The 16200-nt window shown below is 44.0% G+C and overlaps 1 protein-coding gene across 1 annotated transcript in view; it reads right to left on the bottom strand.

Annotated features, from left to right (window-relative positions):
- The window catches only part of LOC143962458 (uncharacterized), a 189382-nt gene that overhangs the window by 138176 nt on the left and 35006 nt on the right, over nucleotides 1-16200 (bottom strand). Inside the window, exons 4-6 of the mRNA XM_077471729.1 lie at nucleotides 13157-13198; nucleotides 11006-11047; nucleotides 4312-4356 (exon numbers count right to left, since the gene is read on the bottom strand). Of these exons, the coding sequence (XP_077327855.1) occupies nucleotides 4312-4356; nucleotides 11006-11047; nucleotides 13157-13198 (129 nt within the window). The remainder of the gene's footprint in view (nucleotides 1-4311; nucleotides 4357-11005; nucleotides 11048-13156; nucleotides 13199-16200) is intronic.

Here is a 16200-nt window from a genome sequence, read left to right as displayed (position 1 = left end):
ATATGTAACTTCTGTGTTTGTGCAATTTCTGTTACACTTTGACTTGCTGCCTGATTCACTACATAAATTATTTGTTTTTCTGGCTCAAATATCATAGTATTAAAAACCGTAACTAGCTTCATTACATTACGTCATTTTTTCTTTGTTTTAACTAATGAGAATCTATCCTTCTCAATGTCAGTATTTGCCTGAAAGCATTGATTATACATTGATTTACATAAAACAGCATCAGAGACCTGTTTCGATAAACCTCTAAATTCTAATTTACTTTCATCTGCTAAAACATCTAGAAATTCCATATTAATTTTCTACTCACCGAATATAAAACTTTTCCGTTTTCCCGCTGGACTCAAATTACTTCTGTATGACTGAAATTCTCCGGTCTTTCACAATCAATCGATCAAATTTTCTCTAGGTTCTTTTCAATCTTTGCGAAGTTAATTTCTGTTCTTCCCTTTTTCCCCTCTGATCAATGGAAGGAAGTAGAAAAAAAACTTTCGCCGTATTGACTGTCTGGCTGAGCCAATGTAAAAAAATGTCTTATATTTCTAGTTCTCAATTACGATTGTGAGACGAATTTCCTTAATTATTTCTGAGTCAGCGTAAATCAAAATGTGTGTTTTATTGTACACACCAAAGTAGAAACATAATACTTACAAAAATAGTATAATGATACAAAAGAATATGTTGCTTCATATATGATTAAAGTTCTAGTATTGTTCATTCGTTTCAAAGATAGAATAATTCTTAGCCTTTGACCATGTGTTCTATTGGCTTGGCTTTTAAAATGGCCGAATGACCCTTTGTATGCTGAAGAGAAGTCTGTGTGCTGAGATAGATGGATGGATGTAGTCAGAGCTGTGTGTAGGCGATCAAGAGAGCGTCTTCAAGCAAGCTTTTGCTTATATGAACTCAAAGCTTCTAAATTTGCGCCAAAAGAAATACACACACCCCTTATCCTATTAACATCACCTCTCCTTTTGTTTCTCACAAGGGTGAGGGCTAAGGAGTGGATACCCAAGCTTTTCAACATCTGGTATTCTTCAGACACACAGACTACTCTCCTAATGACAGGAAATGGGGGAAGGAAAATCTTAGACTTTAAAAAAAAATATCAGTTACATAGGAAAATGTCTTTAAAAGCATATATAAGATTTACAATATCCATCAAAATCCTGATAGTTTTTAAATGTTTACTTTTTCAGTTCACCATGTCACCATCTGGAGATATTATTAATTCAAAGTTGTCTTTCACATAATTCTGGAGAATTCATATTCTTAATAAAGTATAATAAAGCCAAATTCAATTTTAGATATTAAGAAATATAACACCCTCAGTTGTGTAAAAATTAGCCAGGGACAGAACTGTTTTAATCAGCAAGAACATGACTAAATGCAGATACACAAGACTTACTGTAGATCTATTCAAACAAAAATGAAAAAGGACAGCCCCTTTACATGCAGCTGTGTAAAAATAAATGACCAGTGGCAGGACAATTTTAATCAGAGAGAACTGAAGAAATGCAGAGATACAGGGCATAGATAGATATTTTACAAACAAGAATTAAGAGCTTGCAGCTGTGCAAAAAATGACCAGTGACAGGACAGTTTTAATTTGGGAGAACAGAGGAAATGCAGAGATACAAGAAACAGGCAGATAGAGTGTGTTCTAACAAAGAATTTGCCATAAGATGATACAGCTGTGTAAAAAAATTGGCCAGTGGCAGGGGCTGCCTCACTTCTGGACAATTTCTATCTGTTGATGAAAGCCAGCCACATTTCACTTGATTAAAAATGTGTTGTTGCTGAAACTATCTGAAAAAAAGGCCTTTATGATGTGGTTCAGACATTGTTGCTGTGTTGGTGTCTGAAAGCCAAGCCAATTGTCAAGAAAACAAATAACAGCTACATATTTAATGATGTGCTGCTAGAGCACTCTATCGCTGAGGCTGTCTGTTCTGTCCCACTTGCATGCTTTTTGTTTCTGTTGTGTCAAACTATACTATTATTCTGCTCTACACTGACATCTAATGATGGTTTAGGGCAGGTACACATTTTTTTTTAGCCTATGTGATTTGGTATTGCCCTCTGCTCCCCCCTCCTCCTGTTTAGTGTAAGTTATTTAAATCCCAGCTAGACCCTTACTGGTTTCATCCAAATTCTCTCAGTCAGTGCTAGTTTTTCACTAAGACAAAGCTTAGGAAATCATTTTCTTCTTACAATTTCAAAGACTTGTATAGGGTTTTTCTTTTGTATCATATTTAACCACTTCAATACAGGGCACTTTCACCCCCTTCCTTCCCAGCCCAATTTTCAGCTTTCAGCGCTCTAGCGCTTTCAGTGACAATTGCGCGGTCATGCTACACTGTACCCAAATGAAATTGTTATCATTTTGTTCGCACAAATAGAGCTTTATTTTGGTGTTATTTATTCACGACTCCGTTTTTTTTTTTTTGCGATATAAGCGCAAAAAAAGCGGAAATTTGGGAAAAAAACAATATTTTCTTTTTTCTATTTGAAAAGAAATCCAATAAAATCAAATTTTGTCATAAATTTAAGCCAAAATGTATTCTGCTACATGTTTTTGGTAAAAAAAATTCCGTTAAGTGTATAATAATTGGTTTGTGTGATCACGGACATATGTACGCAAATGATCATGTACATATGTGTGCAGGTGATCACGTACATATGTGTGCAGATAATCATTGGGACATGTGATTTTAGTGGGACATATGTGGGGGACATGTTTTTATTATTAGGGACATGTGTTTTTATTATTTGGGGACATGTATGTTTTGGGGACATGTGTGTTTTGGGGACATATGTGGGGACTGTGTTTTCACTGTGTGGTGTGTTGTGTGTTTACACTACACTGATGATCAGTGAGTAAAAAGCTGTGAAAAGCAGCCCATACTCACTGATCATCAGCCGGCTGCAGCGTTCTGCTCTCCTCTTCTCAGCGGTGACTTCCGTGTGAGGAGAGGAGAGCCGATTGCCTAGCAACCGGCTGTTTGTTTACATCACATGACGGCCGTGATTGGACACGGCCGTCATGTGATCAGGAGGGCCAATCACAGAGCCCTCCTGCCGATCTGAGATGTGCCGTGTCTGGGTGACACGAGCACATCGGGATCGCGCCGCTGCGCGTGCGCGCGCGCGCGATCCCGCTGCTCCTGAATGACGTTCCTGAACGTCCTATCAGGAGCAGGCGGCTCCCACCCGGCCGTATATATACATTGGCCGGGTGGGAAGTGGTTAAGCATTCCCTTGCTGTTTGGGAACCCAATATTCTCAGGATCTCACTGGAAGTATCTGACAATCAACCTGACACTGGCGAAAAATGTCAGTCAGGTAAGTATTTATTTTTACTTTTCCAGTCAATTAAATTTTTTTGCTGTTGGACTTATTTAAATAATTAAAAAAAAAAAATATGCAAAAATTGATCAATCATCTCACACTCTAATGGTCCTGTGCAGGGGCATTGCTAGGTCTACAAAAGATCTGGGGCTAGAGCCCATAGCAGCGTAATAAAGAAAGTCTTATGCTTGGAGCGGACATACGCATGTATATACAGTAATATACATGTGTATATGTATATATCTCCAGAGAGCCCCCCACTCACATCAGGGTCCCCAAAAATCCTCCCCCTTGTATCAGGGTCCCTAGAGAGCCCCCCCCCTTGCATCAGGGTCCCCAGAGAGCCTCCTCCTTGCATCAGGATCCCCAGAGAGCCCCACTTACTTTAGGGTCCCCAGAGACCCTCCCCCTTAAATCATGGTCCCCAGAAACTCTCCCCCTTGCATCAGGGTCCCCAGAGAGCCTCCCACTTACATCAGGGTCCCCAGAGAACCTCCCCTCCCTTTTGGGACCCCTGCAGAGACTCGGGGCTAGGGGCCTCAGATTCAGAGTTATAGCCCCAAAAGCCAGTCCCTAGCGACATCACTGGTCCTAGGTTCCATTAATAAGTAATTTATTGTGGAAAGGAGCCAAGAAAACATTGTGGGCTTGACAAAGGTTCCTTGCAGAGCCACAGGGGGGGCAATGCTGTAATGAACAATGTACAGCCAGTGGAGAATAAATAATACATTTAGAACATGGAGCTCTGACTTCCTGCAGAAAATATAAAACCTAAAGGGCAATTTTGCAGCTACTTTGTCAAATGTAAATCCACTAATTTTAACAGCAAACTTCAGTTTGATGAAATGTCGTGCTTACCCCTTCTGTTAAAAACAGGAACGAATGGGAGATTTACATATTAGAGGGTTGCATAGTTTTTATGTTTACTCAGTTTTTATCCTGGTCCTTAATTACCTGCTACTTCATTTAAATTCCTGGATTTCTTCAGTTCATTTGTCACTGCAAAGGAAGGATAACTGGCATTAATTCATCTTCAAGTTTACTAAAACGTACCTGTCCTATGCTGCCGAACTCCACTGTCTTCCAGAGATATGCCTGTTGAAGACCTTAGCATACATTTGGGAGTGTACAATGTCCATGCCCCTTACTGCACTCTGTGATCTTATACTCCAACCTCATGTGTAGGGATGGCCGAACTGTTCGCCCGGCGGTCGGTTCGCGTCAAATTTTGCGCGTTCGCGATTCGCCAAACTGGCAGACTATTGCCGCTGTTAGCCCAGCGGACATATGTGTTTACAGTGTGAAAGAACTTTGATCCATGATGACACATTCATCATGGGGTACAGGACAGCCAATTGAGACATTTCATCACATGGACAATTGAACATACCCCCTACCTTATAAATAGACCTGATCTGGCAGCCATTTTACATTCTGTCTTATGTCAGTGTAGGGACAGGACGCTGTATGCAGCAGGGAGAGACTGTAGTGACACAAATCACTAGCTATTAGGTCCATAAAAGTCCTTTTAAGGACTAATATAGGTGTAGTACAGTATATAGGGTTCTGTGCACTGCTGTGCTGGTGATTGCAGCTGTCTTTTGTCAGTGTAGGGACAGGACACTGTGTGGAGCAGGGACAGTCAGTTTAATCACTAGCTAGCTATTACTACTAGATCCACAATGGTCCTTTTAAGGACTGGCATATGTGTACAGTATATAGGGTGCTGGTGCACTGCTGCTGACTGCTGCCCTATTCTGCAGCAGTATTTTATCAGTGTAGGTACTGAGGGACAGTCTGCAAATCACTAGCTACTAGGTCAACAAAGGTCCTTTTAAGGACTGGTATAGGTGTAGTACAGTATATAGGGTTCAGTGCACTGCTATGCTGGTGATTGTAGCTGTATTTTGTCAGTGTAGGGACAGGACGCTGTGTGGAGCAGGGACAGTCAGTTTAATCAATAGCTAGCTATTAATACTAGGGCCACAAAGGTTCTTTTAAGGACTGTTATAGGTGTACACTATATAGGGTGCTGGTGCACTGCTGCTGACTGCTGCCCTATTCTGCAGCAGTCTTTTATCAGTGTAGGGACTGTTTGCAAATCACTAGCTACTAGGTCCACAAAGGTCCTTTTAAGGACTGGTATAGGTGTACAATATATAGGGTGATGGTGCACTGCTGCTGACTGCTGCCCTATTCTGCAGCAGTCTTTTATCAGTGTAGGGATTGAGGGACGGTCTGCAAATCACTAGCTACTAGTTCCACAAAGGTCCTTTTAAGGACTGGTATAGGTGTACAATATATAGGGTGCTGGTCCACTGCTGCTGACTGCTGCCCTATTCTGCAGCAGTCTTTTATCAGTGTAGGGACTGTCTCCAAATCACTAGCTACTAGATTCACAAAGGTCCTTTTAAGGACTGGTATAGGTGTACAATATAGAGGGTGCTGGTGCACTGCTGATGACTGTTGCTCTATTTTGCATCAGTCTTTTATCAGTGTAGGGACTGAGGGACAGTCTGCAAATCACTAGCTACTAGGTCCACAAAGGCCCTTTTAAGGACTGGTATAGGTGTACTATTTGGTGTGCAGCATATAGGTGTGTAATACACGTATAAAATACTTGCACATATAGAAAGCATACAGTAGTATAGTGCATTTCCACTGTGCAGCATTGTGACTGCTGAGCGGTTCTGCAGCGATACTACAAAGAGTGACAAACGCAACAAAAAAAAATATTATAACTGGTGTGATAGACCAGTGGCCCCCAAAAACGACATTGAAGCGGGATGTTATATACCTTCTTCCACATACATACTGCACTTCTCTAGAGACTTTTGTCACAGGGTCATTTTAAAAATGACAGGCAGAGGAAGAGGTGGGCCCTTTCACAGGGGTGGTAGGGGTAGGGCAGGAGCAACAGGCTTGAGCCAAAGTGGCAAATTGCAGAAGGTGCGTGCGATTACGTCAAAGGACACACCAGACTTGGTTGAGTGGCTCACTCAGCTTTACTCTTCTGCACCCTCCTCATCCTCTCGATCTGAACTCTCTTCTTCACTCTCTGCTATGTGCAGCCTCAAAGACACTACCACCAACACCACCACCACCATATACCTTCCGCTTGAGTCACAGGAATTATTTTCCGATCCATATCAAGACATTTACGATGCGCAGCCACTCTTGGCATTGGATCAGGAAGAGGAGGTAGCAACAACCTGCACTCTGACGACAGTACTCGGTTCAACCCAAGGAGGAGGTTGGTCCCCGCTGTTGCTGCTTACTCCAAGATCTCTAATTATAGCAGTGGGGAAGGTGATGTCGATGATGATGTGTCCAGTGATGTCACCTGGGTGCCCACTAGAGAGCAAGAAGAGGGGAGTTCAGAGGGAGATATGGACCAGCAGATAGGGAGGAGAAGCAGTAAGAACTTACATTGCACAGGAGGGACAAAGCAGACTGCTAATGTATCAGGAGCGAGGCATCAACCATGGTCACATCTGGTGCTCCCAGGACGCCGGCACATGGCTCCGCAGTGTGGGCTTTTTTTAACGTGTCCACTGCTGACAATAGTGTTGCCATCTGCAATCTTTACAGTCAACGCATAAGTCGCGGTAAGCCCAACACTCACCTACAGATGACCGCCTTAAGAAGGCACATGAGCTGCCATAACCGAGCCCAGTGGGAGCAACGGAACCCACAAAGCCACACTCCAGGCTCTCACCGTCCAGCCTCGTCTTCTAATTCTCCTTCTCCTCTCTCCTCACAGATGTCCTCCACTCCACCTTCCATCATGCCATCCTCATATTTTTCTGGAAAAAGGCAGGCTTCCTTGGGTAGAGATGGACGAACTTCCAACGGGACGTTTTCGCGAACGCAGCCGAAAGTTTGCGAACCGCAAAGTTCGCGGCGGGTCCCATTGACTTCAATGGCAGGTGAACTTTAAAAACCTACAGGTCATATTTTCAGCCACAAAATAATTACTAGCTGTGCACACATAGTCCCACCACATGGCCACTGACATAATACATGTATGAAGTGAATCTGGGATCGACAACTACAAGCATTCTTTTTTTATATGTAAAATTTTGACAATTCAGGACTCAGGAGTGCATAAAGGCAATGGAGGAGAGGAAAGGTCAGGGTAGGCTATGAAGAGAGTGCAGAAGATGATCACCAGCACCGTGATATAGAGCACTGACACCAGCACCGTGATAGAGTGCACTGACACCAGCACAGTGATAGAGTGCACTGACACCAGCACCGTGACATAGAGCACTGACACCAGCACAGTGACATAGAGCACTGACACCAGCACCGTGATATCGAGCACTGACACCAGCACCGTGATATAGAGCACTGACACCAGCACCGTGATAGAGTGCACTGACACCAGCACCGTGATAGAGTGCACTGACACCAGCACCGTGATATAGAGCACTGACACCAGCACCGTGATATAGAGCACGGACACCAGCACCGTGATATAGAGCACTGACACCAGCACTGTGATATAGAGCACTGACACCAGCACTGATACCAGCAACTCGCTGCTGGGCCCCAAAAATATGACAACCTCTTCAAACAGGAGTGTATGGGCATATAGTACGGTGTGCTTTTTTTGTACAAGGATGTGAGCCAAATGTAGAAAAAAGGTCTGTGTGCTCAATTAAATAAATCGTTTATAGAGATATACATTGTCTACTGGTCACATGTGTTGAATTCCTCCGAGATCCATGCCTCATTCATTTTTAGAAATGTGAGGTAGTCAACACTGTCGTGAGCTGGGCGAGTGCGCTTATCGGTCACGATCCCCACTGCTGCGCTGAAGATCCTTTCGGACAGGACACTGGATGAGGGGCAAGCCAACAGTTCCATTGCAAATTGGGCAAGCTCTGGCCAGAGGTCAAGCCTGCCCAACCAGTAGTCCAGGGGTTCATAACTCCTCAAAGCGTCCACATCGGCCGTTAACCTGATGTAGTTGGACACCTGTCGGTCTAGGCGTTCCCTGATGCTGGATCTGGGTGACACCTGTCAATGGGTCGGCTGAAAGAATGACCTCATATCAGAAGTCACCAACACATCTTCAAACTGGCCTATTCTTGCAGGCGCTGTTGGATTGGTACCCACAACTCTTTCTCTGGGAGTGGGAATTCCTCCTCTGCCAGCGCACGCAAAAGCAGAATGCAGCATTTCTTGAAGCAAGGCCTGGAAGTGCTCCATTCTGACAGCCCTCTGTGACGGTGGTAACATTTCTGCCATTTTGTGTTGTACCTGGGGTCTAAGTACGTTGCCACCCAGTACTGGTCTTGACCCTTATGCTTTTTATACGGGGGTCCCTGTTAAAACACTGGAGCATGAAGGCCCCCATTTGCACTAAACCGGAAGTGGTGTGGTGGCCTGGCTCCTGCCCATCGTCCAGGATAATGTCGTCCTCCTCGTTGTACTCTCTCCATCCACGCACAACAACAGGGATCCCAGAAAGGTTTAAAGCATGCTCTTCTTGCTCCTCCTCATCTGCCCGGCACCATCCTCCTCTGACTCCTCTTCAGACTCCTGTTGACTTGTCTCAGATAGAGTAGCCTGCCACTTCCTCATCTTCCTGCTCCTGCTCCTCCATGGCTTGATCAATGACACAACGCAATGCACGCTCCATAAAGAAGGCATAAGGTACCATGTCACTGATGGTGCCATGGCTGCGACTGACCAGTTTGGTGATCTTATCAAATGGCCGCAGAAGTCTGCATGCGTCGTGCATGATCAGCCACCGGTGAAAAAAAACCAAGCTCCCCAGAACCTTTTCTGCCGCAGAGTTCATACAGGTAGTCGTTAACTGCACGTTTCTGCTGGAGCAGCCCATCAAGCATATAGAAGGTTGAGTTCCATTGCGTTGGGCAATCGTAAATAAGAAGATTTGCCCTGTTTCAATGCGCTAAGCAGATTGGCACCGTTGTCACAAACCACTTTACCAAATGTCAAATTGAGCGGTGTTAGCCCCTGATCTACCTGTGAATGCAAAGCTGAAAGGAGTGCAGGGCCAGTGTGGCTCTTGGCTTCCAGGCACAACAGACACAGCACAGCATGGCAACGTCTCACCTGGCATGTCAAATAGGTTCTGGGGAGTTTGGGCGGCGCATCGGAAGAGACGCTAGCAGTGGAAAAGGAGGAGTCAGCCAAGGAGGAGAGGGAGGAGGATGGAGTAGGAGGAGGAGAAGAAGAGCCAGGCCTGCATGCAATCCGTGGTGGTAAAACCAAATCTACATGGGTGCCACGGGTTACATGCTTGACGGGCGTCAGAAGGTTCACCCAGTGGGCAGTAAAAGTGATGTACCTTCCCTGCCCATGTTTGCTAGACTACGTGTCTGTGGCACACAGGGCTCACTGATTAGTTACTAGAGGTAACAGCACATGATTTCTGCTTGTTGATTGGTTGCTAGAGATTACTGTGGATATGACCTCAGGAGGCATGATATACATATCAATGCCGCTGGCCGCCGTTATTTACATATGAATGCTGGTAATTTAGATGTAAACACAGGGTCTGCAGGTGAGTCATCTGTACACAACAATAGGGCAGAGCTGGGCAGCATTAGTAGCAGCACTTCATACTGAGATATCGGGACACAGTATGGGACTAAAACCTCAAGACATGAGGGAATTTAAACCAGGATAGTTGGCAAGTATGAAGCAGCTTCTTTGGGCCCCACAACAATGACAGGGCCCAGGGCAGCTGCCCCTTTTGCCCTGCCTTAAAAACGGCCCTGGGTAAAGTGAATAACATTGAATATCTGATTACATTGCCATGTGAAAGTCAGTGTTATATTTCAGGCAGCATGTTGTCCCTGAAGTTATGTGGAAAGTAGAAAAAAATGTTCATTACAGTTTGTATATGGGACATTGTAGCCATAAGGTGGTCATGGTGCCCATGCTGATCCATGTCCACAGCCAAAAGCACCTACAACGGGCACATGATTATGAGAACTGGACCACAGAGCAATGGAAGAAGGTGGCCTGGTCTGATGAATCACATTTTCTTTTACATCATGTGGATGGCCGGGTGCGGGTGCGTGTGCGTCTGGGAAGAAGGTGGAGACTTTGTGATGCTTTTGGAAATGTTCTGCTGGGAAACCTTGGCCCCTGCCATTCATGCGAATGTTACTTTGACATGCACCACCTACCTAAATATTGAAGTACACTCCTTCATGGAAATTGTATTTCCTGAAGGCATTGGCCTCTTTCAGCAGGATAATGAGCCCTGCCACACTGAAAAAATGGTTCAAGAATGGTTTGAGGTACACAACGAGTTTGAGGTGTTAATTTGACCTCCAAATTCTCCAGATCTCAATCCAATCAGGCATCTACAGGACTTAAATGATCTGCTACTGATGGTCTAGTGGAGTCCAAGCCCACACGGGTCAGGGCTGTTTGGTGGCAAAAGTGGGACCTACTCAATATTTGGTGGGCGGTCATAAAGTTTTGACTGATCGTTATATGTTGGTAGTTTGTCTCTTTTGTTTATTTGAATATCTGCACTGATACTTCTGAACACTTGCTGTGTAGATGGCAAATGTATTTAGTTTGTTTAAACACAGAATTTTTGGATTATAATTTATAGAAGTTGCTGGATAGTAATGCAAGCTCCTTCTTCACCTACCAGTTTCTCTCAGACGTGACTGCTCCTTGGCCATGTTCTCACCTGGACAGGATAAAACAAGAATAGGAAATGTTATCCAATGAAAGAACACACATATCTTACCTCTGAAATTTAGATTTATGTCAAATTCATCTCCAATCCCAATCCAGATTTCAAAACTAAAATACATTCTGTTGTGTTGTTTGAATTCCAATTACATTTGTAATAGAACATGGAATGTTATATTTCTATCCTCTAGTCTATGAGGATGAAATATACAGTAAGATTTTGTCTACAGGTTTCAAAACTGTCTCACGTCGGGCCCCTTCTCTGGGTAATTGTTTATCTCCCAGTGACTTCAACTCTATTACTCGTAATTAAACTTGGTTAGATTTTGCAGGTGATCTTAAAGTGTAAGTAAACCCCCCCCCCCTATCGTTTTCAGCCAAGGAAGCTGCCATCTTTGCCTCTGTTTAATCTACAACTGCCATAATACTGCACATGTGCTCAGTTATGATACCAGCCATTGGATATTTTGACAGTTTGGTTGAGAGTACAACAGATGGGAGTGTTACATATTTCCAGCACGTGACAGAAATTAAACTGTTTTATGAAAGGGTTTACTTCCACTTTAAGTGTGGAGTCACTAACTGTTCCTGAAAATAAAGAGATATTCCCGCACTACCAAAGGAAAGAAAAAGGATGGCGAGACACTAGTTGCTGCAAGCAACGAAATGGCCAGAATAAAAAAAAAAATCAATAGATGGCTTCGCTGCTCTAAGTGATAACACAAACAGTGTGCAAAAATAAAGTGATGAGTTCTTCAATAAATACAATATAAGTGATAAGAAGAATAAGCAGTGTAACATACCACGTGCTTGGAGACAGTGGAAAACTCAGTAATTAAATTCATATAAACATGATAAAATCCAAAAGATGAAAATAAAAAAGAAAATACCAAAAGAGCAGTGCTAAAAAATATAAATATTGAATAATAGTTACAGAAAATAAAGTGTCTTTAATTAATAATAAATGGAAGGTTCTCATAGATAGTGTAATGCCGCGTACACACGAGCGGATTGTATGGCGTACTTAGTCCGTCATACAATCCGACGGACAATCCGTCGTAGTTTCCACTGAACAGACTTGACCACACACGGATACACAAACAGTCCGTCGAAAGCTTGCGCGATGACGTGTACAGCACGTACAACGGGACTAGAAATAGGAAGTCCAAGACACAGCAAAGCACCCTTCCTCCGTGTAAATCCTTTCTGGGCATGCGCCATTCTTAGTCCGTCGAACTAGCATACTGACGACCGTATTGTCCGCTGAAACCAAAGTACGACAGATTTTTGGAAAATCCGAAATTCTTAGTACTCCGGACTGCACGCTGAAAAAGTCCGCTGAAGCCCACACACGAGCGGATTGTCCGCTGAAATGTGTTTCAACGGACTAAGTACGTCAAACAGTTCGACCGTGTGTACGCGGCATAAGTTCCCTTTTTTATGGTAATAATGCTCTCCTGCATTCCTGTTAAGACTTGCTTGGCTGACATCCCTTCTGGCTCCAGATCCTGCTTGCTGTTTTACTACGCTCATCTCCGGCTCCCTGACAATTGGCTTGTCTGACTATCCGTTCCGGTTCCTGAACTCTGGCTATGTTTTGGCTACGTTTGTTCTATTTATTTTTATTGTTAAACAAGTGTGATTTTACTGTACTTCTGTCTAGTCTGATTTCCTGGTTTATGGCACCTAGACAAACGGGTATCAAAAACGGGTTCTGAGAAGCACAGTGCCACAAGCAGGTGATCCAGGTCCTGACAGACATTTGATGGTTGTCTACCTTCAACTGGTGCACATTCAATCTATCATAAATAAGGTGAATGTAGTCAAGAAATGCCAGGAGAATGTCAGAGATCATATTGTTGTTTAACGTGGTTGTAAACCTCTGAAATGAAAAATGAACAAAGCATTTTTGCATACTTGCCCCAATCCAAGACACAGAGTCGGGTTCCTATCTACTGTCTCCTCCCTCTGCTATCTGCAGCAGTCACTTCTGATAGTCTATGCCAACAACACAAAATGCCCTGCCCCCCTCCAGCACACAACAGGTGATTGAAATAATTGATAGCAGTTACCAGACATCAATACAAGCTCCTTCTTTACCTACCAGTTTCCTTCAGACGTGACTGCCCCTCAGTGATGTTCTTATCTGGAGGGGATAAAACACAATAATAGGACATATTATCTAATGACAGAGAATGCACCGATTTAATGAAATTCAGATTCAGGTCAAATTCAACTTCATTCTCAATCTGGATTTCAAAACTAGAATCCAATTTCTTATGTTGAAATTTCTTCAATTTCAACCCATTTCAAATTCCAAATCACATCTGTGGTCAGAAAATTTGCCTCGACCCATATCTACCATCTATTAAATGAAGGAATTAAAGTTTTTTTTTTTTTTTTCCAGTAAAATGTCTGTAGGTATATGATGCCCTCTACTGTCTGTATTTGTGAATAACCTAGCTTTCACAGTGCTGTGTATAAATCACTATGCATCAGCACTTCCTGTCTCTGGGAGGCTGGCTTGGAAACCCCAAAAGGAGTAAGTGGAAAGAGAGGGAGAAGAGTTGAGACCCCATGTCTCCATGGAAGAACTGTTGCTATACCAAACCAGAAGTAGGGAATATTAGGCAAGCGTTCTTATTTTAATATTGTTTACTATTGTTGCACATAGCTTCTGGATGTATAGTATCTCACAAAACTGAGTACACCCCTCACATTAAAAAAAAAAAAAATTATATCTTTTCATGTGACAACACTGAAGAAATTACACTTTGCTACAATGTAAAGTAATGAGTGTACAGCTTGTATAACAGTGTAAATTTGCTGTCCCCTCAAAATAACTCAACACATAGCCATTAATGCCTAAACCGCGGGTAACAAATGTGAGTACACCCCTAGGTGAAAATGTCCAAATTCTGCCAAAAGTGTCAATATTTTGTGTGGGCATGAAGTTCACTAGAGCTCCACAAGTTGCCACTGGAGTCCTCTTCCACTCCTCCATGACAACATCATGGAGCTGGTTGATGTTAGAGACCTTGCGCTCATCCACCTTTTGTTTGAGGATGTCCCACAGATGCTCAATAGGGTTTAGGCTTGACGACATGCTTGGGCAGTCCATCACCTTTACCCTCAGCTTCTTTAGCAAGGCAGTGCTTATCTTGGAGGTGTGTTTGGGGTCGTTATCATGTTGCAAAACTGCCCTGCGGCCCAGTCTCTGAAGGGAGTGGATCATGCTCTGCTTCAGTATGTCACAGTACATGTTGGCATTCATGGTTCCCTCAATGATCTGTAGCTCCCCAGTGCCGGCAGCACTCATGCAGCCCCAGACCATGACACTCCCACCATCATGCTTGACTGTAGGCAAAACACACTTGTCTTTGTACTTCTCACCTGGTTGCCGCCACACACACACACTTGACACCATCTGAACCAAATAAGTTTATTTTGGTCTCATCAGACCACAGGACATAGTTCCAGTAATCCATGTCCTTAGTCTGCTTGTCTTCAGCAAACTGTTTACAGGTTTACTTGTGCATCATCTTTAGAAGAGGCTTCCTTCTGGGATGACAGCCATGCAGACCAATTTGATGCAGTGTGCGGCATATGGTTGGAGCACTGACAGGCTGACCCCCCACCCCTTCATCAACCTCTGCAGCAAAGCTGGCAGCACTCATACGTCTATTTCCCAAAGACAACCTCTGGATATGACGTGCACTCAACTTCTTTGGTCAACCATGGCGAGGCCTGTTCTGAGTGGAACCTGTCCAGTCCGCTGTACGGTCTTGGCCAGCATGTTGCAACTCAGTTTAAGGGTCTTGGCAATCTTCTTATAGCCTATGCCATCTTTATGTAGAGAAACAATTATTTTTTTCAGATCCTCAGAGAGTTCTTTGCCATGAAGTGCCATGTTGAACTTCCAGTGACTAGCATGAGAGAGTGAGAGAGATAACACCAAATTTAACACACCTGCTCCCCATTCACACCTGAGACCTTGTAACACTAATGAGTCACATAACTCCGGGGAGGGAAATCTATTAATTTGCTGTCAAATACGTGCACTATACCTTGCTGTATGTTAGTGTGTGAACCTGTTTATTGCAATAGAGGTTATATGCAGTTCCTGTTATTTTAGAGTTTAGGTAAGGTCTGCCCCCTTTGGTCTGGGAGTTCTATTGTTTTAGCTCAGGGCTCAATAACCAGCATAGTCTAGAGCCAGGGTAGGCATCCGGCGGCCACTTCTGGTGGTTAGAGGTCTGATTTCATGACAGATTAGATGCTACTAGGGACTAAGATGCAGAGTAGATAGGCTGAGTTTCAGTGTCACACCACAGTCTCTGCTGGTGAGAAGCTGCATTCCAAGCTGGTTGGACAATGGCTGGGGAGTCTCCTCATCACAACAGATCTTCTCTTCAGGTCTTTGACACCAAGACACACTCTGCATCATGATCATCCTGGACTTTTCTGCTGAGAATTCATACGAACTTTAGAATCAAAAGTGCTAATTTTAAAGGCTAATATGCAAGATCCAGGGCACATGGATCAATGCAAATTATTTTTTTTAAAACGGCTGTTTTTTCACCACTGATTTTAACCACTTCCCGCCCGCTCTATAGCCGAAAGACAGCTATAGTGCGGACGTTACCTGCCGGGAGGGCGTCTCTGGACATCCTCCTATTTACTTCCCCCCTGCGTGCTCCTGAGAGTGCACATTGGCGAAGTTCTGTGCTGCCCGTGTCCCTCGGACGCAGCCAGTCATAGATCGCTGTAAACGGCCAATCACAGCGGCCGTTTACAGCACGATCGGCGTGTCCAATGAGAGATGATCTCATATGTAAACATATGAGATCATCTCCCAGTGCTGCTCTCCCTCCTCACACAGACAGTGTGTGAGGAGGGAGAGATGAACAGCTGCAGCGGCCGTAAGTTAAAAAAAATAAAAAAAGTAAAATAAACTGTCATCTGCCCCCAGTGCCATCTGCCCCCAGTGCCACTTGCCCCCAGTTCCACCTGTTAGTGCCATCTGTCCCCAGTGTCACCTGTCCCCAGTGCCACCTGTCAGTGCCATCTGTCCCCAGTGCCACCTGTTGTCAGTGCCATTTGTCCCCAGTGCCATTTGCCCCCAGTGTCATCAGTCCCCAGTGCCAC

This window comes from Lithobates pipiens, unplaced genomic scaffold (assembly GCF_037356315.1).
Source record: "Lithobates pipiens isolate NorthernLeopardFrog02 unplaced genomic scaffold, aLitPip1_a1.2 Scaffold_8, whole genome shotgun sequence".
Lineage (NCBI taxonomy): Eukaryota > Metazoa > Chordata > Amphibia > Anura > Ranidae > Lithobates > Lithobates pipiens.
This window is presented reverse-complemented; position numbering and strand designations above follow the sequence as displayed.